At 44.3% G+C, this 23572-nt stretch overlaps 2 protein-coding genes across 3 annotated transcripts in view; both read right to left on the reverse strand.

The window, feature by feature from the left end:
* APBA2 (amyloid beta precursor protein binding family A member 2) overlaps nucleotides 1–23572 on the reverse strand; it is a 416211-nt gene that overhangs the window by 376995 nt on the left and 15644 nt on the right. The window lies entirely within an intron of this gene.
* Nucleotides 14241–14900, reverse strand: LOC148540335 (uncharacterized). The gene is made up of 2 exons (XM_088443413.1): nucleotides 14822–14900; nucleotides 14241–14745 (listed from the first exon to the last, which is right to left on the reverse strand). The coding sequence occupies exons 1-2, from the start codon at nucleotides 14874–14876 to the stop codon at nucleotides 14453–14455; spliced, it is 348 nt and encodes a 115-aa protein (XP_088299539.1). The 5' UTR covers nucleotides 14877–14900; the 3' UTR covers nucleotides 14241–14452.

A 23572-nucleotide genomic window follows, 5' to 3' on the forward strand; every position in this document is an offset into this window, starting at 1 on the left:
TCATTGACTAAACGTTAACCTTGATGTTTTTTAAGAAAGCACTCACTGCATCAAAGACACTTCCAGCCTCCTGCTTCAGGCATACAGCACAAGTTTTTTGCTTGTGTTAATTTCATTTGTAAATGTAGCAAAACATTGAAACTGTATGGAGAGCATCAGTTACAATTACTGCATGGGACAGGAACACTGTAAGATATGCAAATGCATGATGTCCTAGAGCTTGTAGCACTTTTAAATGTGTTTTTCATGCAGTTCAGATATACGTATACGCACTACACTGTGAATGGATGTAATCATTGCTGGGAACTATACTGACCATATCAATAGTGAATGCCACAGACATCTATGAGTACACCAGGGAGAAAATTTACTAAACGTCGGATTTGGGTCTTTCGGCGGATTCCCAGCGGGTTTGCAATCTGTTGGTTTACTAAAACCAAATCTGATGGGAATCAGACAATAGAACAATCGGCTCGATACCAGTTTTTCTAATTAGAACAATAGAAACCCTGCATTTACCATGCGGTGGCTTTAGAACATGCAACAAAGTTGACAGCAAACCCACCCAAATAATCACTATGATCTCTGCCAGCTCTGTATTTGTTAAAAGCTTTAAAAAAAAAACCTGTGTGGGGGCCCAATCATTAACCAGCCTCAGGCCTCTGAGCCTAAGTTGGAATTAAAAACCACCACGAGGCTGAACTAGACGGGGCAGCTGATGCTATTTTAGGGGGACTAACATTGTGGGGTCCCCCTGCCATAACAGTAAATAGCTCTTGACGGGTCAGCTCAGAGCTGGCATCTGAACAATAGTGGTACCCCCAAAAAATGCCCCATTCCCACCCCCCAAGGACAAGCAGCACTAGCTGAAAGTCCAGGGCTCTTCTCCGAACCCCTGGGGCTTTGGGTGCAGAGGTAATAGTGTAATAAAAGTTTAATAATGTTATTTACAGGTGAAGCGTGGGAAATGACGCAAATTGACCCATCAGCGCAGCCACGTTCATTACTTTCATTAGCGATGGGGCTCCCAGAGTTGCTGTAGAGGCATTTTGCTTATTGTTTTGCCAGGATTCAGGGATTCTACATGGACCAAAGAGGACATAAACCCCTTCATTTTGTAAGTTATTAATGGGTCGTTGAGGATTGTGTCAAGGTGCATTTAATTAATAAAATAGTAAAAGATTAGATGTGTGTACTGTCTTTTGTGTAATATATTTTTTCACAGATGGAGTACAGGTGCTGACACCTGTAAAAAATAATATTAATACACTATTACTTCCGCACCCAAAGCCCTGGGGGTGCAAAGAAGAGCCCTGGATTTCAAATGATTTTACTCTTAAAGCTTTTAAGAAAAACAAAGCTTGCACAGATCATAGTGACCTGTGAAGCACTTTGATTGATCATAGATTGATCATAGTGACCTGTGATTGACGGTGGACTGTCATCAGATTAGCAGCGGAATCAAGGGTTGAAATTAGAGGAGTATCGATGTTGGATGAAAATTACATTCAAAACGGGTGTTCACAGACATATCGCATTGGCTGTGCTGCACAGCCGATGGACAGATATATCTGCAGACATATCTGTCCATCGACAAGTGTGTACGGGCGGTCTGCAGACCACCCGTACACATGCAGCGGCAGCCGCAGGGAGGGGGGCGGACACGCACCCACCCCACCCCTTGACCATCAGGACCCGCGGATGCCTAGAAGATGATGGCCGTTCAGTGTGTATGAACAACATTTATCTACAGATATATCTGCAGATCACTCGAACTGCAGATATATCTGTTCAGTGTGTACCCAGCATTAGTTAGCCTGTTACTGCTTTACGTTAAATAATGCTTGGAACATAACAGTACACACATAAATGACAAACCTAAACATAAAGTATATAAAACAAAGTACCAACATAAATGATAACCTAAACATAATGTACATAAACATAAAACATAATTGACACCAACATAAATGATAACCTAAACATAATGTACATAAACATAAAGCATAATTGACAAACCTAAACATAAAGTACATAAACATAAAACAAAGTACAAAGCTAAATGACAATACAAATGAGTATTAGTTATATGCAGTGGCGGATTTTACCAAGGGGCTGCAGCCCCCACCCAGTAAAATCAGCCACTTCAGTGAGCCAGTGTAGTCCGTGACTGCACTGGCTGCCACAGTGACTGGAGGTGGCTTCCCATTGGAAATGCTACCTGCCAGTTACGCACAGGACAGGCAGCCCCAGGGTGGGGTGTCTCCTCCCCCTGGGACTGCCAGTCCGGGCTGCGATCAGCAGAGAGTAGCTTCCAGTGGAAGCCACTGCTCTGCCTTTCAGTCAGCCCCACATGGCTTCTCGGGGCTGCAGTCAATGCAGCCCCCAGAAGCCAGTGTTATGCTCATGCGAGGCGCCACCGCTGCTTATGGGCATGCGCCGCTCCTGGCAGATCTATTGCGCAGGCACTGGGAACCCAGCCGGCCAGACCAGCCAGCAGCAACCTCCCTCAGGTAAGAGGGCAGGAGCTGCTGCTGGCTATATGTATCAACCAACTCATTAACATAAAGACTGATTTAAAAACATTGGTCTTATTAAGAACTAGCTGTTGCCCGCGGCTTCACCTATGATTAAATTGCTTCTGCCAACATTTGTTTTTATTTAAGGTGATCTAGTTGTATTGCTTTGCATAGGGGCCCTGTCACGGAAGTGGCCCACATGACCAGCAGCGCTATACAGACTGGTGGCAGCAACGCCTTCACCCACCACTCACACCAATGTCACTATGTGCCCTGTGCAGAGACTGCTATGTAGCCTATCCTATTCAAGTGAACGCGGGCCCAAAGCACCTCTCCCCCCACCCCTTACCGGCCGCACACATGATGCCACGCCTTTCTCTTGCATTGATGATGTCAATACATTTTGTTTTTGTTATTGCTCAGCTTTAACGGATCGAGAAGAACCAAAGAGAATTTTATTTCTAGGAGTTTCCACTACAAAATGATGCAGTTTTCATGAAAATCGGTACAGTAGTTTTTGCACCAACTTGGAACAAACAGACAGACACAATGGGCCTGATTCAGACCCGGTCGCAAGCGCTGAGCGCTCGCAACCAGGTCGATTGTGGCCCAGAGCGCATGCGCACGACGGAGCCGGCTCCGTCGTGCGCATGCGCGAGACCCGGATAGCGACGGGCAAACCGTTGCTCCGGGTCTTGCACCAAAGGGGGCGGCTGTCGATGGTGGGCGAGCCGGTGGGTGACTGCCCAAATGGAGGTGTTCCCATTTGAACGCCTACCGTTTGGGGCCGGCCCCAGATTCCGGCTGTTAGAGCCGAAATCTCTCTGGGGCTTGCGGCAACGAGACCCTACCACAAGGGTCTCGTCGCAAGCCTGATGGTCGCGATGGTCTTGACCATCGCGACCATCTTCCTGGCCGCTCGCTATAGCTGTGGGTGGTCACCCACAGCTATGCTAGCGGCCAGGAGGCAATTTCTAAAAAAAGACCGGCCCTGATTCAGAGAGAGCGCTCTATCAGAGCGACTGGCTCTGAATCAGGGCCAATGTTCTTATTATATTATTAGTATAGATAAATAAGCAAAAAGTTAAGCTCAATAGTAATTCACATTTTAATTTCATTTTAATTCACTCATTATTCCTATAAAAACATTTTAATTCTCTTAATTACCAACTCCTTTTAGTGATGTACTTACTGGCACATGGGACATTGGGCCTGATTCAGACCCCCTTGATAGGATGCGTTCGCATGCAGCCAGCCGATTGTAGGCATTCTGCGCATGTGTATGCATCGCAATGCGTGTGCACAAACCAGTGTGACCAATCGGGAAACATTCGCTCGCTGCACATACACAGCCCGGCTGAATGAGTGACAGGAGAAGCCGTTTGTGTGTAATGACAAGGGCTGGCCGCTAGAAGCAGGGAAGTGGAGATGTGAGCGCAGGCGTGCCTGAGCGTCTTAATGCCATTTCAGAGGCGTGCATAATTAAGAGGCAGCGTCATAGTACACATGACTTGGTTTTATTTCACACTGAAGCACTCGCAGTGCTTGCAGTAGGGTATGGTCAACCACAAGTGCTGCGATCGCATCCGATGGTACTCGATGTTACCGATGGTTGCATACACTTCCTGGAGATGACGAGCGCAAGTGGGCATCTTATGACAGGCTGGTGGGCTTCTGCATACACAATGCGATCGCATGCTAAGACATAGTGGGTGTGCTAGTGCCTTGCCGTGCGATCGCCTGCATTGCATACGAATCTAGCGAGCGGGTCTGAATCGAGCCCATATTTCATTACAATTTTAGCACATTAATGTTACAGTATGTACAACCCCAATGTATAAATTACAGTATAATTCTGTCTGTTCAGCAATCTTTATTGTTGTAATGGAAAATGATTGGCAGGTGGTATTCTGTACATTTTAAAAGATTCTTTCCAGCATAGCACACTGCTAATTGTGTTTTGTGAAGTTAAGTAATGCGTGTATTAAAGAAAAATTGCAATGCTTTACATATACAGAACAGATTTTTTTTAAGCAAAGATGAAAAACATTTGAGAATATTAATGCTCATTTATAAATGACAGAAAATGCAGACTCTCTTCTCTGCTTCCTTATTTGCAATAGTCTGCCTGTTTGTCTGCCAGTGGCATGTCAAGGTGCTATACTGTAACTGTCCCCGGAGAAGCAACCTGCACCTAATTTGCAGATCTACATGAAAAAGGCAAATAGTGGACTGGCCAATATCATAGCCACACACGGAACGATGTAGCAGCGATATCGTTCCAATCCGTCGGATTGGCTGCTATATTGCGCCGTGTATGGGGGCCTTTAGCCTACTGAGCCCGGCTCCATACTGTAGGAAAGAGATCCATCTTGCAAAGAGGCAATCATTTGGATCCCTACACATCCCTGGCCATCACAATGCACCCTGCCAAGACAGAACACGGTAGTGAAAACTTGTGTCACAACTATTGCTTTTAAGAGCAGCTGTCCCAGCACCGGAGCAAAAACAAATTGATCCAGTAGATTTTGATATGCTGCCACAAATTGCGTTGAACCATAGCATGGTAATGATGAATAGTGCTGTTTGAGTGTGTAACAGACAAGGCACACATCGGAATGATGGTGGCCCTGATGCAGTAATAAGGATAGATTGGTTTGTTACCTCACCCCCATTAGATGGGCCTACCAAACATCAGTGTTTTATGCAGATTATTCAGATATGATTATATTATTGCCTATCACAACCCACCATATAATGTTTGCCATTTTAGAAAGCCACCATGTTATTTTGCATCACTTTACAATACTGCATTTTGTTTTGAATCAAATAAAGGATGAAGTGATATGTGAGGAAAATACTCATTCTGAGAAAACAAAATGATGGATATCACTATATTGTACTCCATGTCATGCATGTTAGGAGTAAGGAGTGTCCCATGTAGAAGGTGTCCAGTTGATGAGACTACTGGGCTTAGAGCACCGATGGTTCTATGGCTGCAGGATACATATAACGGCAGAATAACAGTCACATTAGCGAGGCCCTGACTGGCAATCTAGTCAGTCTGATAGTAACCAGTATGCTGCTGTGTCTGGGAGCACGGGCTGCTCTGGTTTCAAAACTTTTGCTAAAGCCCATGCTGTTTTTTATAAAATAGTCACAGGCTCACATTGAAGTTGGTCATTACAGTATACATTGGCAATGGATGGATGTCAGAGCCTCCTATCACTGGCTCCAGACACATATATAAATGTGGTCTTTATGCAAGGACAGGCCTCATCCAACCTTTACATCAGCTCTTTGTAATGAGATCTTAAGCCACATCCGTCGTGTTTTCATGAAGCAACATAAATGTGTCAGCAATTTATAATATATTTTTATTTGTCATGGTTGCTGTATCACCCCTACCCTTTTCTTATCTTTGCAATGTCTTATTGCTAGTGCTGGCAGAAAAAAAACCATATTGCCAGTTGTATTAAAAATGACAAAACCCTTCTGCAGATGCATACACGATGTTACCAGAGATAAGACACAATGGTTTCATATTATGTGAGAACGATAAGGCCCGTCACATTTCTGCTTTGCTTAGTACTGCAGTTGCATTACGGGAGGATTAAATTGTGCTGTATCCATACATGAATGTGGCATCATAGTAAATACTGTGCCGTTAACAACACCATACTGCTTCAATTTCTTTGCTAAAAACATTTGTAACATTTTGGATATCACTGAAGTAGACGTAGCACTACCCAGTCCATTGCTCAGGAAATTTTATGTTAAATAACTGACACTTTTTAGCATATATTTTTGATAATCCCACTCTGGGCACCTGAATATATTTTCTTAGGTATGAATGATCTGAATGATCTTCTAAGAATGTGTTCCAGAATGCGCACATATCTCACACAAGGCATGGCATAAACTGCATACTCATAATTCCCTACATTATACAGTCTATTTTTAATGTAGTGGCTAGAGGTTCCTTTACATCAGCTCTGTGCTGTCAGTCCTTACACTGGATGTCTGTATTCATCGGAATACAATATATAATGCCCCCTCCAGGAGATTCCCGAAGGGAACGACCATGTTCGAGGTGCGAGGGGTTTGGTGCAAGCAAATGTGAAGAGCCTCATTAATTCCACAGGAAGGCATCATGCAGGAGACTGTACCACTCTTTTGGGAGTCCAGTAGAGACCCCCCTGAATTTCTCTCCTGGCCTTATCTACACCGATTCCCAGTTGTAGAACCAGAGGCTTATTAAGAGAGGAGGGGGCCATGTACAGGGGCGCCAAGAGGGGGGGGGAGTGGGAACTAATTACCCGGGCCCGGGCTTGCTGGAAGGGCCTGTCGGGGACCCGGACCTGGCACCGCCCCCCCTTTCTTACATCACAGCAGCCCAGTACACGCTGCTGTGTGCTGGGCTGCACTAGGAGACTGTTCGCGGCTGCTAAGAAGCAGCCACAGCAGTCTCCTATGCCTGTGGAGGGAGAGATCACACTGATCGCACCCCCGACCGGCTATGCGCCGGGCTGAGGGGCTCCCTGCGACCCCCCCCCCCCCCCGCAAAAAACTTTTTTCCCTCCTAAGGGGGGGGCGTGGCTACGCATTCAACAATTAGGCCACACCCCCTTTACCCGAGCCCGGTGCGGCTATCGGCGTGCCTGCCCGTGTGCATTCCACATCCGGGACCCCCTCCTCTCTCCCCGGCTGACCGTAACAGTAGTAGATTCTGGGCACTAGTCTGTGCCCAGAGTCTACTGCACATGCACTGGTCACACCATTTTCCCAGTGATTTCCTCACTGCGCATGCGCAAATGCCGGGAAAATGGCAGTGGCTGTCATTTTCTGGCGTTTTGTGCAGGGCTGAGACATGACGCGGGACCTCAGAGAGGTAAGTATTAGAAAATATGGGTGCGCGGTGTGTACCCCCCAGGACCCAGGGGCCCGTGTGCACCACACACCCTGCTCCCATTATAAATACACCCCTGTAGAACCTTTCTCTGGATGCACCCACTCTGCAGTATTCACTACTTCATAAAAGAAAAAACTTTGCCATAACTTTCATCCCTTTAAGCATTCCCTGAAAAGTCATTTTGGTAGTCCTATTAAATTTCCCCCAAAAAAATTCTTAAAGCTATTTAGCTGATCACCATCAATCTACACAATTGACAGACAGCATTTATCTCAGGCTAAACAATCTACCACAAATGTTAATTTCTGTGTAACAGTATCACATGGACCCACTGAACACCTTTCTACATCAATATCTACTTGAATGAAATGAGATATATAGAATCTAACCTCATGTATCAAACAGTTTTTTATTTCCAACAGATTATAAACAGTTTTTCTAAAGCTGGGTACACACTATACGGTGTAACAAACAGTGCGACGGTCATCCCAATTTCACTTAATCCCAGAACACGCGATATAGAACGTACACACTATGCAATATTCTGAATGACGGCACAATATATCGAGTCGGGGTATTTTATCCAATCAATAGTTTCTTCTGGACACTATGGGCCTGATTCAGTAAGGATCGCTATTACGGTCGCAGCTCTGTAATCGCACGGTCTCACCTGCAAAACTATGCTACTGATTACAATCGCAATGCCGTTGCATCTTAAAATAAGGACGCCCACTTTACCTTACACACACATCCGTAATACTTAGCAGGTCTGCAAAACAATCGGTAAAATTGGAGCCTCATGTACACTTACACAAGGTCTGACCTTATGTAGAAATTGCTAACCTCAGCACACACAGTGAAAGCCCAAGCTGCAAATGGCATCGCAGTGGCTAATTTAAGAACACCCCTGTAATGGCGTTCAAATGCACCGGCACACCTGTGTTTCACCGACCACCCCCAACACCACCCCCAAACGGTCACTTCCTGTCAATCACTCTGCGATGTGTCTACGTAGTCACAGCGATTGCAGTCCCGATCGCAGTGGAGTATTCGCGCACTGCGATGCATACACATGCAGAGAATGCAACAAAGTGATTGTGTGCGTAATCGCCGTTGCGATCGGTAATGAATCAGGCTCTATGTGCAGTGGTGCGTACACACTTCACGATGTGCGCCATGTTCTACAATGCATCGTCCTATCTACCGTATAGAACAGCAGATGGGGCAATGCGATGTACGATGGCAGTGACCGACGAATTGGGCAGAAACAATATACCATGTGTACAATATAGTGTTCCGATCTGCGTTGGAACGATACATTGGACGATAGATTATATATATTATAGTGTGTACCCAGCTTTACTGCTGCCTTTCTGTTTATACACAGTCTTGTTTAATTAATGTGTGTTCCCAATTGTAAGCCACTGAAGAGTACACTGGCTAAATGAATGCTATGAATAATAATAATAATAATAATAATAATAATAATAATAATAATAATAATAATAGTAAATAAGGTGAGACTATACACTGTGGCTTTTTTAGCTCTCAAGTACAGCACAATAGTTTCCACTCTGACCTGATTATAAGAGGGACGGAGTTTTATATAAATGCTTTTTTAGACCGTCTAGCCTAATAGGTAAGTTGATTTTACCACTGAGGTGATACTGTTTTGCTTGTCTAGATTTAAGACTCAAATTGAGGTCCAAGATATAGCAGGATAATCACTGGCCTTAAGGGTCTGGAACAAGCCAGATTTTATATGTAAGTTTACATGCTGACATGTCAAAGTGCGAGAACTACATTTGCGCAGCATTGGTATACTATTTGTCAGTCAATTTATCTAGTATGTTACATAGATGACAATAAACAGCACATACACATTTTCACACTGGTTTTAAATAAGCAGGTCCTTACCCTATTTGTCATCCATCACATTCATAAACTCATTAGCTCACAGTTCATGTACAGTAGATGACATCTTGCTCTGTGTCCCTGTAAAGGTGTTATAAATAGCCAATATAACAGATGGGTATCACCTGTCACCAGCCTTATTACACAAAATCTAAAAAACAGGCTGTGACATAGCTCTCTGATGACTTACTTTTTGCTATTCAAACTAGAGATGAGCGGTTCGGATTCTGTGGAATCCGAACCGCTCCGAACATTGGGGATCCGAGTCCACCCGAACCCTGTTCGGGTGTTCACCGCCTGACTCGGATCCCCGTTCGGGGCCGAACGGCGGCCGCCTGATGTCGGATTCTCACTAGAGAATCCGACATCAGGTCTCCTCGCGTGTAGGGCAGAGCGCAGTGATAGCGCTCTGCCCTACACAGACACAGACACACAGCCGCCAGCGGCAGCTGTGTGTTTGTTACAGCAGCCAATGAGAGTCACACAGACTCTCATTGGCTGCTGCACGGAGGGAGCCGGCTGGAGCTCACACATGAGCTCCGTCTTCCGGCTCCCTCCTCAGCGTGTGACAGAGCGGACGGCGCGGGAGCGGGGATACAGGTAAGTTTTATTTTTTTTATTTTTTTACTTGTCAAAGGTCCGGGGGCGCTACTGGGGGGGGGGGTCTGCACTACTGGGGGGGTCTGCTACTGGGGGGGGGCTATACTACTGGGGGGGCCATACTACAGAGGGGCCTGCTACTGGGGGGGCTATACTACTGGGGGGGGGGTCTGCACTACTGGGGGGGGGTCTGCTACTGGGGGAGGCAATACTACTGGGGGGGCCATACTACAGAGGGGCCTGCTACTGGGGGGGGCTATACTACTGGGGGGGGGTCTGCTACTGGGGGGGCCATACTACTGGGGGGGCCTACTACAGGGGGGGCCATACTACAGGGGGGGCCCATACTACAGGGGGGGCTACTACTGGAGCAGCCTACTACTGGGGGGGCCTGCTACTGGGGCAGCCTACTACTGGGGGAGCCATACTACTGGGGGGGCATACTACTGGGTGGCATACTACTGGGGGGGCCTGCTAATGGGGGACATACTACTGGGGGGGCCTGCTAATGGGGGGCATACTACTGGGGAGCATTCAACTGGGGGCACTGCATAGTGGACCGTACTACTAAGGGGACTGCATAGGGGGCACCACTGCTGGGGGACATTGTGTAAGGGACACCGCTACTGTGGGCATTGTGTAAAAGGGTCACTACTGTGGGCATTGTGTAAAAGGGGCACTACTGTGTGTCGTAACATAAATAAGAGACACTACTTTATGGTGTAATGTGAATCAGGCCCTATGTGCGGTGTAATGCTAATAAGATTGTGCACTGTGACTCCTAGGGCCGTAGCCCACTTTGTAAACAAGTACTGTGACTCTGCTGGCCGTACCCCACTGGGTGGGTGCACTACTTTTCATTTCTGCCACTGCTGTGTGGCAATGTGTCATAGATGTGCTTTATACTGTGGTGTCTGTGTCGTTGTGCCGCTGCTTTGTCGCTTAGTAACCAGTCAGCTCACTGCAACCTTTGGCCAATAATGTTGAAAACAATATTATAAGCTGTGATATGGTCTAAATTGACTGGAAATTAATGTTATTGAGGTTAATAATACTCTAGGAAGAAAAAAAAGACCAATTTATGTGATTTTAGCTTTTTTTGTCAATTTTTGTAAAAAAATCCAAATCCAAATCCAAATCCAAATCCAAAGCCAGTCACCGCAGTTTGGCAAATCCAAATCCAAATCCAAAGCCGGACGACGAATTAGAACCAAATCCAAATCCAAATCCGGCAAAAATGGTCCGGCGCACATCCCTAATTCAAACACATGTCATTTGGTGCCAGGCTTCTAGGAATGGCCCAGGAGCAGGGTTGGACTGGCCACGGGGTACAGGGGAAACCCCCGGTGGGCCCTATTGCCAGAGGGCCCACCCCCTTCTCTAGGGATCAAATTAAGGATTGTACACTTAAATAATACATTATACATATGTTACATTAGACGGCACAGGACTATGGTGTATTTTTTACAATGCATTGCTGTTATTAATCTGGTACATTATCTTGCATGCACTAGCAGTATTTACTATATATAGGTTTTCTTAAAGGGGCCCAGTCCATGCACTCTCTAATGGTTAGCCAAGCCTCTGTGGAGGCTGGACACACCCCTTCTGGAGGATTGGTCACACCCCTAATTATGGTCCCTATAACTGCATTTTCCAAGTGGGCCCTTCATGTCCCAGTCCGACACAGCCCAGGAGTGGAATAATAGCAGCATTATACTGTGTTTTTTAGACCCTGCTAATGGTGAGGCAAATGGCTTTCTGATGCCAGATTTACTAATGGTCAAACTTCTGAAATACCACTGGTTTTCCAAACACCATGTTAGATATTGTTGGCTACATTTTTGCATGGTAAGAAGAATACAAAGTGAAATCTAACCAGCTGCGGTTTAACAAAATGCCGTAAAATCTGAGAAATTCCTGCCAGAAATATGGATGGGTCAGATAGGAGAGACTGCTGGATGCGCATGCTGTTTGCTCTCTTGTCTGTCAGTAATTTTAAAATAAATAAATAACTAAAAAGCCTCCCATTAGGCCTGGTCCTCAAGTGTGTGGGGAAGGCAAACCCAGAGGTACCCAGCACAAATATAAGTGGCACCGGGGCCATACTGGTACCTCCAGCTGGTAGATACCGGAGAAACAACAAATATTATAATGTTTAGTACAGGTTGTCTCTCATATCCTTAGGATTTAAAAAGGAATAGCCACAGCACATATCTCCAATATCTGCCATGGTCCCAGGGCTGTAACTAGGGGTGTGCGAGTGGTGTGGCCACAAAGATCGTAGAGCCCTCTGAGAGGCACCAATGCTGCCCCACGGTCCCTGCATCTAGCCAGCAGGGTGCCTGGAATGGCACCCTGCAGCCAGTGTCACTGTTCCAGCAGCGCCGGAGCGTCCTTTGGATGCTCCAGACATGCACCTACAGCCTTTACAGCACCCTGGAGCATCCTGAGGATACTCCTGTGCTGCTGTTGTTATTCCCGTTGCTGGCGACCCCACCTCCTCGGCATGATGTCATGCGTGGTCCATCCATTTCCGATAGCAAAAGCAGCCCATATAGGCTCTGTCCCGGCGCTCCAAGTTTGGATAAATGAATGTGGTCACTTTCATGACACGTGGAGATGAAATTCTGAAGCTACAACTGCATTTTGTTGTTAAAAATGCCTCTTAATCTTTGGGGGGACTCGTGAATAATTTACCCCTCCTGCAGCCCACACGCAGTCTCCAAATGTGCTGCCGAAAAACTTTGGTTGTTCTGGGGTACTGTCATACTTAGTGGACAGCTTCCTGAACCAATCAGTGCTTTGCTGTAATAGAGCTTAACAGCATCCTGTGTCTGTCCGTCCTCTTTGCGCATAACATCATGACGTTGCGCATAGGGGGCTGCCAGCTCCCAGATGTGCAGCAGTGCCTGGGGCATCTTCAAGATGCTCCTGGCAGCTGTAGACATGGCAGGGTGCCTGCCTGTAGCATCCAAAGGACGCTATGGGCGGCACTGCCACAGTGATACTGGCTGCAGGTTGCTGTTCCAGAAGCAAGGACCGTGGAAGCAACTGCTAAGTTTGTACATGGTAAAAAAAAAAAAAAATGGAGGGAAAAGTCAAATTTTTAATAACTGTTATAGAAGAACACCTATGATAGGTAACCATATAATATAAGTTTAAACCATATAATAAGTTTGAACTAACTTTAATAGATAATGGGCTTGATTCAGCAGCGATCGCAACTGCGAGTACGCACGCAATGAGCGATTATCGGCACACTGCGCAAGTGCAGCAAAGCAGAAGCAGTAAAGAGCACACACACGAAAGATTGTGTGCAAGAGCGCACACAGAGATCTGCATACAGAATATCACTCGCAGCAGACATCGAAAAAGAGGAGTGATGGAGGCGTGGCAGTGGGATGGGTACGCAATATCTGCAATGGTGGGCATTTAAGGGGTGTGAAGCGGGCGTCACCTACGGTGTATTTGCTACAAGGATCGCAGATGCTGCGAACGCAATGGCAACATATCCTGAGTAACCAGATACCCAAGCAGAGAGTATGCACAGACCAATGGCAGCTGCAGAAGTTCAGATGTTCAAGCTAATAATAGCTAAATCACATGTAGCTGCTCTAGATGAGAGTGGTGTGTGTAGTTGCAGGTAAGCCTCTGAAAGCGATGTATGCTTATTTTCTATTGAGAAAACCGCTTTACATTTCTGTTTAAGTAGGTATATATGTTGATATGTGTGTATGTGTATGTTCATTTCAATATAATGCTGTGCATTACATATAATTTCTTAAAAATATATACTAGTTTATTTGAAATTATTTGTGACATCTATGTATTATGCTAAATCACTTAAAAGCCGCCTGTGTTTATACAAATACTAAAAGTGCCAAACCATCACAGTACTGTATGTGAGCTTTGCATTAATGTTACTTTTTAAACATATGTAACACATGATGCAACAGCAACATTACTTTCAATCTCTGTTTATACAAATACTATAAGAGGAAAACCTTCACAGCACTGTATCTGAGCACTGTATTAATGTAAAATTATAAAACACACATTAATGATGTCAAATGTAACGAATGCACTGCACTATTCAGTATGTAATACACAGAGCACAACACAAAATGTTTATTTTTTATTTTATTTTTGGTTAGAGAAATTTTTTTTTTTACATTTTTCAAACAATAGAACATTTTCAAGAAAAATAAACACACATAATCAATAGTAAAAAAAACAAAACAAAAAAAGTCAGAAGGAACTAAATATCCTTGCTGCCATAGAGAAGTGTCAACCAGGAATATGGGGCTAGCAAGAGATTCCTGATGCAGTCAATGTTTACGTCGCCACTATGTTGCAGGTTGAGGCCAAGATGATGCTGATGCCACCCGCTGGCTGGATCTGCCACCTGCTGGCTGGATCTGCGAGTGCCCTGACTAGAGGTGGACTGCTCCTGGCCAGGGCTGGGAAATTGAAGTCCTACAGTGGTGGAGCTCAATCCTTGGGTCTAAAGAGAGGAGCGCTCCTGCCTGCTCTCCCGCATGAGGCTGTTATGCTCCCGCATAACCTTGATTAGCTCCCATAAAAGCTCATTCCGTTCCCTATTCACTGACAATTGCTCCGAGGAGATGCGTCTCATGTGGATGCTTTCCGAATGCATCTCTCGAAGCATTTCATCAGTGCTTGGATGGAGGGTCGGCTTAGATGTTACATCTGGAGGTGGCCTTGTTCCTGCCGCTACCTCCCCGTAATAAGCCCCTTCAGCAGCATCATCCAGGCAATGAGGAGCATCATCCACATCTGAAATGTAAAAGAAAAAAATATAAACATCAAAGCAATATTATTGTAATTTAGCCCTTACAATTTGGGAACATACCCAACTGAGCAAGCGGGGCTACATTGATAGGCATGTCGGTGTCAATATTAGACATGCCTACCACCTCCTCTTCTTCAAAACACCCCAGAGCCCTTTCCTCCAATGTGGTGTATTCCAAGGATTGAGGAGTTCCTCCACCACCGGTCCTCCTCGCATGCCTCCAGCGGGCTGACATCTTGGCCTTCAGCCTGCAACGGAAGTCTGCCCATCTGTCATGAATTAAAACATTGTAGCATAAAAAATTAGTACTACAATACTAAACACTTAAACAATCTTAGACAAATTCAATCTATAAGACACATTTTTTTATAGGGATAAAATTATTAAACCATGTTAACAGAAAATAATATAACTAAACAAACATTGTGATGTCAGAGCAATTCATACATTGTATTTATTTTGTTTTAATATTCATTAATGCAATTAGAATCATCTTACAGTTGTGTACAGTTATTATATAGAGCAACACATAGCAACCCTTACATTCTCTGCACTAGTACAGTTACCCCTTGGTTTGACATAAACTGCTAAAATGTCCACTGTTGATTAGTACACATATGACCATGTTCTGGTCATGTACACCATATCATACAGACTGCATTCCATGTTTTGTTTTTAAATAAATTGTATATGTGTTAGACACTACAACATGTCATTTACACATAGATTTTACTTAAAATTATTGTTGAACAATAATAATGATTGTTTTATATATCTTACCGTCTTTTAACTTCAGAAGGTGTACGGACGATGGGCGCCTCCGTGTTGACTGCATCAGCAATCTCTTGCCATATCTGGGCTTTCTGACCTGCAGACAGAAGAAACTTGAAGGTCATGACAACATTTTGGCTATACTCCTTAAGTACATGAAAGGGAGGGATCAGAATAAATCTAAAATGAAATTAAAATGAAAAGAAAAATGTGCTGGGAGACATTTGGGGATACCACCGTTTCTGTTTGTTTAATTCATACCTGCACCTATATTCCTGGGACCATGGTGTATTTTCTCCATGGCATTCGTCACAATGATGTCTAGCTCCTTCCGACTGAATTGAGGCTGCCTCATTCTGCCCCTTCCAGCCATATTTGCCTCATTGCTGGGCCCAGGTAATTCTTGACTTTCAGATGGCTCAGGAGTGTCTGCCATTGCTGGCTGAGCAGAGGTGCTAGGAGGGAAAGGAGAAAAAAGCAAATGTAAACTCCATTTTGTTCTTTAGGCCTGCCTACATTGAGACAAACACTCACCTGCTGGAAATCACAGCCCAAGAATAAATTAAAGTGGCCAACAGGCATAGCCAGTGAAATGATGCAAAATCTAGGAGGGAAAGGAGAAAAAGAGCAAATGTAAACTCCAGTTTGTTCTTTAGGCCTGCCTACATTGAGACAAACACACTCACCTGCAATCAAGGATGAAGAAATGTTGTAGAAAACAACCATGCAACCTAAAGGGGCACATCCACTAGCAGACTGTGAAACGACTGCACAATTACGACATTGTAATCGTGCAGTCGTTTCACAGTTTGTGCTGTGCCTACACTGAACGATCAGTCGTTCAGTGTAGGCACATTCAGTAATGTCGCATAGTGGATACGTGGCATAACTCTGAATAGTAAACCCAATTCTAAACACACACATGGCCAGTCTACAAATGCCACTTAAATACATCCTATGTGAAATCACGCTGAACGCAACGTGCGATCTGATTTGCTCTGCGTACACGTGTCATTGCATCAGAAAGTAATTAGCGTATCAGTCTATAATAAGCTATGCCTATGCAACTTCCATTCTCTGGCAATGCATCTCATTGAGAAACATCTCACAAGAATTACTGTGGAATTACGCCAGAGATATCAGATGGAAGAGGAGAGAATGTGAGTGTGTTTGTCTCAATGTAGGCAGGCCTAAAGAACAAAATGGAGTTTACATTTGCTTTTTTTCTCCTTTCCCTCCTAGATTTTGCTTAATTTCATTGGCTTTGCCTGTTGGCCACTTTCGTTTATTCTTGGGCCATGATTTCCATTAGGTGAGTGCATTTGTCTCAATGTAGGCAGGCCTAAAGAACAAAATGGAGTTTACATTTGCTTTTTTTCTCCTTTCCCTTCTAGATTTTGCATCATTTCGTTGGCTTTGCCTCTTTGCCAGTTTAATTTATTATTGGGCCTTGATTTTCAGCAGGTGAGTGCGTTTGTCTCAATGTAGGCAGGACTAAAGAACAAAATGGAATTTACATTTGCTTTTTTTCTCCTTTCCCTCCTAGATTTTGCGTCATTTCATTGGCTTTGCCAGTTGGCCACTTTAATTTACTATTGGGCCTTGATTTCCTGCAGGTCATTTTTTTTTTTTTTTTTTTTTTATTTACAAAATATTAAATTTTTTCCTTTTTACTTTAGGACTTCCATAATGGCACATTTTCCCCTGGTAATACATATTTTTTCTAGTTTAATAATATGTCTTTTTATATCTAATTATTTTATACATTAAGTTTTCGTTTAGGCTCATGTATCTGCATATGTTGCCAGGGCCCCACCTTCCTCCTCATACTCTCAGGTAATGTAGGTATCCAAAGGACAGAGGCTATGATTCAGAGCCGCTCACAAAAAGCGAGCGCTCGTTCTGAATCAGGGCGGCCACTTTTTTTTCTTTTAAACCGGCCTCCTGGCCGCTCACTGAGCTTGGGTGACCACCCACAGCTTTTGCGAGCGACCAGGTGATAGTCACGATGGTCGCGACCATCGGGCTTGCGACGAGACTCTTGTTGTAGGGTCTCATCTGCCGCAAGCCCCAGTGAGCTTCCGGCTCTAATAGAGCCGGAAGCTCACTACTGACATCACTAGTGATCTCAGTAGGGCCACCCTCAAACGGCAGGCGTTCCTTTGGCAGTTCGAACTGGGCTGTCTCTTCTACCCCTGGTCACGGAAGTGGCACTACTCAGGGAGAAAATGTAGATGAAGGTACATAAAGAAGTCATAATTTACCTCACATGTAGAAGTAATGTTTGTATTTTCAGTACTTAAATTGTAAAATGTATGGTTTAGACACTTATAGGATCTATCTTAGGGCCTCATGCAGAGATGGATGGATGCTCACACAAGCAGCTGTGCAAATCCATCCATCTCAGATGCAAATGCAGAAGGAGGTGTCAGATACTTCCTTGCTGCATCTACGTGATCGTGATCCCATCACTGCAAACAAGGTTGCAGCCTGGGATCACCATTGGAACAATCACAAACATCTATCTGTATTATTTTAGATTTGCTCAGGCTGCGGGAGCTAATTTTTCCAGCAGTCTGGCTGGTGCCTGGTCACGCAAGAGGCCAGGATTCTACCTCCATTGATTCAGACTCTGGCCTCTTGCCTCATGGAAATTGGAGGCATCACACCTCCATTCCCGTGAATGGGTCCCAAGCAGGCCTCTAAAAGACAGCTTGTCAGTCGTGCTGCAGGTTGGGTGGTCTGCAAGGGAGACTGCAGGACACATTCTGCACATGTGCTTAACATATACTCGGATGAACATACATCTCTGAATCAGGCCCTTAGTCATTAGTCAAGTCATAATTTTATTGTAAGGGCCTCATTTATCACCAAGATTCAAACATTCTCTAATCAGCTAATAAGGGGTATATTTACTAAAGTGCGGTTTTATAGAAGTGGAGATGTTGGCCATATCAACTAATCAGATTCTACCTATTATCATCTAGAACAGGGGTCTTCAACCTTGGCCCTCCAGCTGCTGTGGAACTACACATCCCAGCATGCACTGCCATAGTTTTAGCATGCTATATCGAAAAGGTGGCAGTGCATGCTTGGATGTTGAGTTCCACAGCAGCTGGAGAGCCAAGGTTGAATACCCCTGATCTAGAAGGTGCTTGAAAAATGATAGGTATATTCTGATTGGTTGCTATGGGCAACATTTCCATTTCTAAAAACCTGCACTTTAGTAAATTTACCCCCAAGTGTCATCTTCTTCTGCACCATTTATGAAACACAACTAGTCTCACGCATGCAGGTTGCATGTAGGTCCAATGGGCAATGTCGATGACAACATACAGGAGCACGTTTCATCAGCCACATAGTCGGTACACACTGTCTAGTTCTGACAATATGTTGTCCAATCAGCTAGACTGTACAAAATACCATCAAGTGTGTCTCCAGCATTAGACTGTGCTGTTTTTTTATTTATTATTTTTAGAATCTTGTGCCTATTTTTTTAATTTATGTAATTGTTTGCATTTGTACATAATGTGTAAAAAATATGCTGACAATGTGCTCAGGAGGGAGCTGGACCTCCTGAGCCATACTTACCTACTTTTGAAAAAGCATTTTGGGGCTATTGTGAAAACAACACCTACTGTATGAGCGTGCGTTAAAGTGGACATGTACAACTACATCTGAGAGGCGTGTCATAAAATTGACTTACACCCACATGTAAGTGAGCCTAAAAGCAGTCAGTAAGATGTATTTGTTGATGAAAATACACTGATACTTTTCAGAAAATGCATGTAGCCATAGGGATCATTGGCCCTGATTCAGAGCCAGACGCTCTGACCAGAGCGCTCGCTCTGAATCAGGGCCCACCTCCATGATTATGGAGCGTCCTCCTGGACGCTCGTATAGCTGTGGGTCACCACCTACAGCATATACGAGCGTGCAGGATGATGGTCGCGATGGTCTTGACCATCGCGACCATCGCCACTGCGAGCCGAAGCCTGCGGTTGAGTTTCTCAACCGCAAGGCCTGGAGTGATTTTGGCTCTATCAGAGCCAAAATCACTCCCACTGACATCACTAGTGATGTCAGTGGGGCCGGCTTCTGACGGTAGGCGTTCCCTTGGGAACGCCCCTGTCTGGGAGGCACGCCCCCGGCACGCCCACCAAAGGGGGCGTGCTGTCAATCAACATCGACAGCACGCCCCCTTTGATCAGACACAACGAGCGAAGGAAAGTCCTTCGCTCGTCGCGTCTCGCGCATGCGCACGACGGAGCTCCCTCCGTCGTGCGCATGCGCAGACCATCGACCCACTTGCGAGCGGACAGCCGCTCGCGAGTGGGTCTAAATCAGGCCCATTGTGCCTTATAACTAATGCAGGGAAATTATACTAATGATCCCATTTGAATGTATATATCTGTTTTTTTTTTTAATATAACAGCTTCATAATGGGGGTAAGGTGCAAACAGGGAGATTGCTAGACTCTTCAGGGAGACAGGGAGATTGCTGCTATTTCAGGGAGTCTCCCTGACAATGAGGGAGAGTTGTCAAGTATGCCCTTGCGGCATTTGCAAGACCAAAGGTCATAGGGCCTGATTCAGCAGTGAACGCAAGTACACTGCTGATCGCAGATTCACGATTATTGGAAATCTGTGCGTGCACAGGACCTACTCTGCGAGTGTGCAGAATGGGTCCTGCTTAGTTGCACGCAGACCCTTGAATGCCTCTGCTTGATTGACAGGCAGAGGCATTTAAGGGGTGGAGCGGGGGAAGGAGCGGCTGGCATTCCCGGAAACGAGGGCACATGCCTGCGTGCAGCTTTGCAATTGCGATCCTTGTTGAATCAGGCCAATAGGCTGGGATTACTATAGCGAACACTGGTTGGGATCATGGACGGCACCAGGCCGCAACCCAGCTGAGTAAGTCTCAACTCAGTGGGCAGCTTGAAAAACCTCAAAAGTGCGTGCATCGACACAAATCCTGCCCTTACCACTGCCGGAAAACATGGCGATCACGCACCTGTTTGAGGGAATACACATTATATTATATATATAAATATATATATATATATACACACATACATACATACATACATATATACATACATACACAGTATGTATATGTATATCTATATAAATCCAAAAGAAAGAGGACACTCACCAGTCAATAGTTAAAATGAAGCGTGGTTTTAATTACTTATAACCATCAATATAAGTGTCGGCGTTTCGGTCACACAAGACCTTTGTAAAAACAATCACACCATAGCAACCAAAAAGACCCATAACCCACTCTCACCATGAGCCGAATTAAATAGTGTTGTCAATTAAAAACAGACTCCACCCCCATCGTTCAAAGAGAATTTAAACCAGAAGGACACCTATCAAATCATATATATACTAGAGTAAACTGGGAGGCATACCTCAAGAAGAATCATAGAAACCCCAGCTTTGCGCATATACATTATGCTGGCGTCAGACGCTGAAGCTTCATAAACTACTCAGTTAGCTCCACGCTGGTGCCATCCGGAAGTGACATGCGTTCCATTAGGTGGAACGCACCACAACCGGAAGTGACACAGCGGCACGTAGTCATAGGTGTGCCGAGCAGTGTAGGTGTTGCCTGACAACCACCCCTAATAGTAAAAAGAAAGGAGCAGGATGATTAACCCAGTATCAACAGGGAATCTAAACACCAGATAAGTCGGCTCGATGGTAGTGCCCTAGTAGTGCATTATAACCACCTCACTAACAAAGTAAGCGTGTATATAAAGACATAAGAAAAAAATCATAACATACACAAATCGATTACAAAAACAAAATATATACACAAAATCCAAAAGATTGTCATCTGGGACAATAGAAAAATGCTTAATGCAATAGGCAATATATGGAAGAACCAAAAATTGACATCTGTAAAAGTAAATAAATATATGAAAGAAATTATAGAAAATACAAATAAAAATAAAAAGTAAACTAACAATGCCAACACTGTTGCCCTTAACGCAAAAATACTTTTATTAGGATGATATCCATTAAGGCCCCACGGAGCCATGGTCCCCAAATTGCATATCCATCTGGCTTCACATTTCTTCAGGAGTAGTTCTCTGTCACCTCCACGGCTCGGTCTTGGAACATGGTCAATGAGCATGCATTTTAAAAACGCGCTTGAATGGCCAAATATAGCAAAGTGTTTCACTATGGGTTTATCCGAAGCTTTAGACTGTATCGCTGCATGAATTGAAGAGCGATGGTTGGCCATGCGTTCCTTAAAGGGTCCTGTGGTCATGCCCACATAGTAGAGGCCACACGGGCACATCAAGATATAAATGACGTGATCCAAGCTGCAATGTAGTTTATGGCAAATTTCTATCTTCCTGCCACTATGTGGATGGGCAAAACTAGTTCCCACCATCATTGAGTGGCAAGTGGTGCAATCAGCATGCCTGAAACATCCACGTTTGCTACCAGGAATCCAGGATTTGGAATGCTCAGCTGGTTGTTTAATTGGATGCATCAATAATTGGCGCAGATTTGGGCCTCTTTGGTAAGCCATCAAAGGTGGGTGTCTACTTATGCCTTCAAAGATGGGATCTGAGGCAATAACCGGCCAATACTTTTTAATGGCCTTACTGGTGGCATTAGCTGCCAAATCATAAGTAGATGCGTAGATTATCCTGCTAGTGTCAACTGTTCTTTTTTTGGTTGCTTGTGTGTGCCGTTGTCGTGCTTTCAGGAGGCACCTATTGGCTGTCTTATGTGAGTAGCCCCTATCCAAGAAGCATTCACCCATTGTCAGAAGTTGCTTCTCTGACAAATCTTCTGTGGTATTATTCCGTAGAACATGAACAAATTGTGATACACTATCTCATCACTATATTGTCCAACCAGAAGACACTGCTTGTAGTGGTACATATACAGGTTATCATACGATGGGGCCAAATTGGACCCCATCGCTGTGCCAGCTACCTGCATATAGTACTCACCACCATAGCAGACATGGTTCTGGTTCAGTACCAGATCGATCAATACACATAGAAAATCAATGGGAGGGCCTGAATGAGTACCATCATTCAAGGATGCCCTCACTGCATCAATCCCTGCACAGTGATTATATATATATATATATATATATATATATATATATATATTACACATTTGCACACAACACATTGTTAACGGGAATAAAAAGCGCTTTTGTACAACTAATCTTTTAATTAGCTTATATTAGTTAACTTGCCTGATCAAAGGTACAATTAGCTGTAATTATATGTGCACAACAAACACTCATTACAACAAATACATCAATTGCTGTGAGAAGACAAGTTCAGATACTTAGCCATACATGATCTGCGATCAGTTGCGATCGCTCCTGGTTGCAATTGCGAACGTTATTCTATTGTAATTGCGATTGCATACACAGCTGCTGAGCGATCGCAATAACTGCGTGTGGTAGGTGTGCTCAAACCTCCGTCCCAGTTCTGAAGATAATCGCACTTTTGTGCGTGCATGTGAGATCGCAATTGCGATCCTTGCTAAATCAGGCCCAATGATAGAAAAATGTTTTTGAGTTACTATTAACTACTACTATTAATACTGAATAAATTAGCTTAATTAGATGTTATCTTATCATATAGTTGTAAATTGCTAAATCCTCATTGTTTTTATTAAGTAGACCCTTTGCATATAATCTTCTGCAACACTTATCCTGTGTGTCCTACCCCGCCAAATGAACCCCATCATTGTTCCTATCTCCCCTAATAAAGAAAACAAAGAGTCCAGTTTATTTCAGGAATTGTGTTAGTTGAGTCCTTGCCTTTCTCTGTGTCCAGGTCAGTGACAGTCACTGTCTAAATATAAAGCTAGAGTGGTCCACAGACCAGCCTCCAACTAAACAACCTAGGGGCATCATACAAAGTTAGAAACGATACAGACTATTTAAAGTTGTAATTTTAATCCCTGGGAAGCTTCCTCTATAACTGTACTAAGAAGTATGTAAACATTTTTTTTCAACTGCAGTGGCTGTTTTAAATACGGTAACTATAGTGTA

The sequence above is a fragment of the Taudactylus pleione genome, unplaced genomic scaffold, assembly GCF_031769625.1.
Source record: "Taudactylus pleione unplaced genomic scaffold, aTauple2 ptg000019l, whole genome shotgun sequence".
In the NCBI taxonomy this organism is placed as follows: domain Eukaryota; kingdom Metazoa; phylum Chordata; class Amphibia; order Anura; family Myobatrachidae; genus Taudactylus; species Taudactylus pleione.

Coding starts and splice junctions, on each gene's coding strand:
- LOC148540335 (XM_088443413.1), bottom strand. CDS start 14,876: ATGTCTAATATTGACACCGACATGCCTATCAATGTAGCCCCGCTTGCT. Junction 14,746..14,821: donor AGCCCCGCTTGCTCAGTTGG/GTATGTTCCCAA, acceptor TTTACATTTCAG/ATGTGGATGATGCTCCTCAT.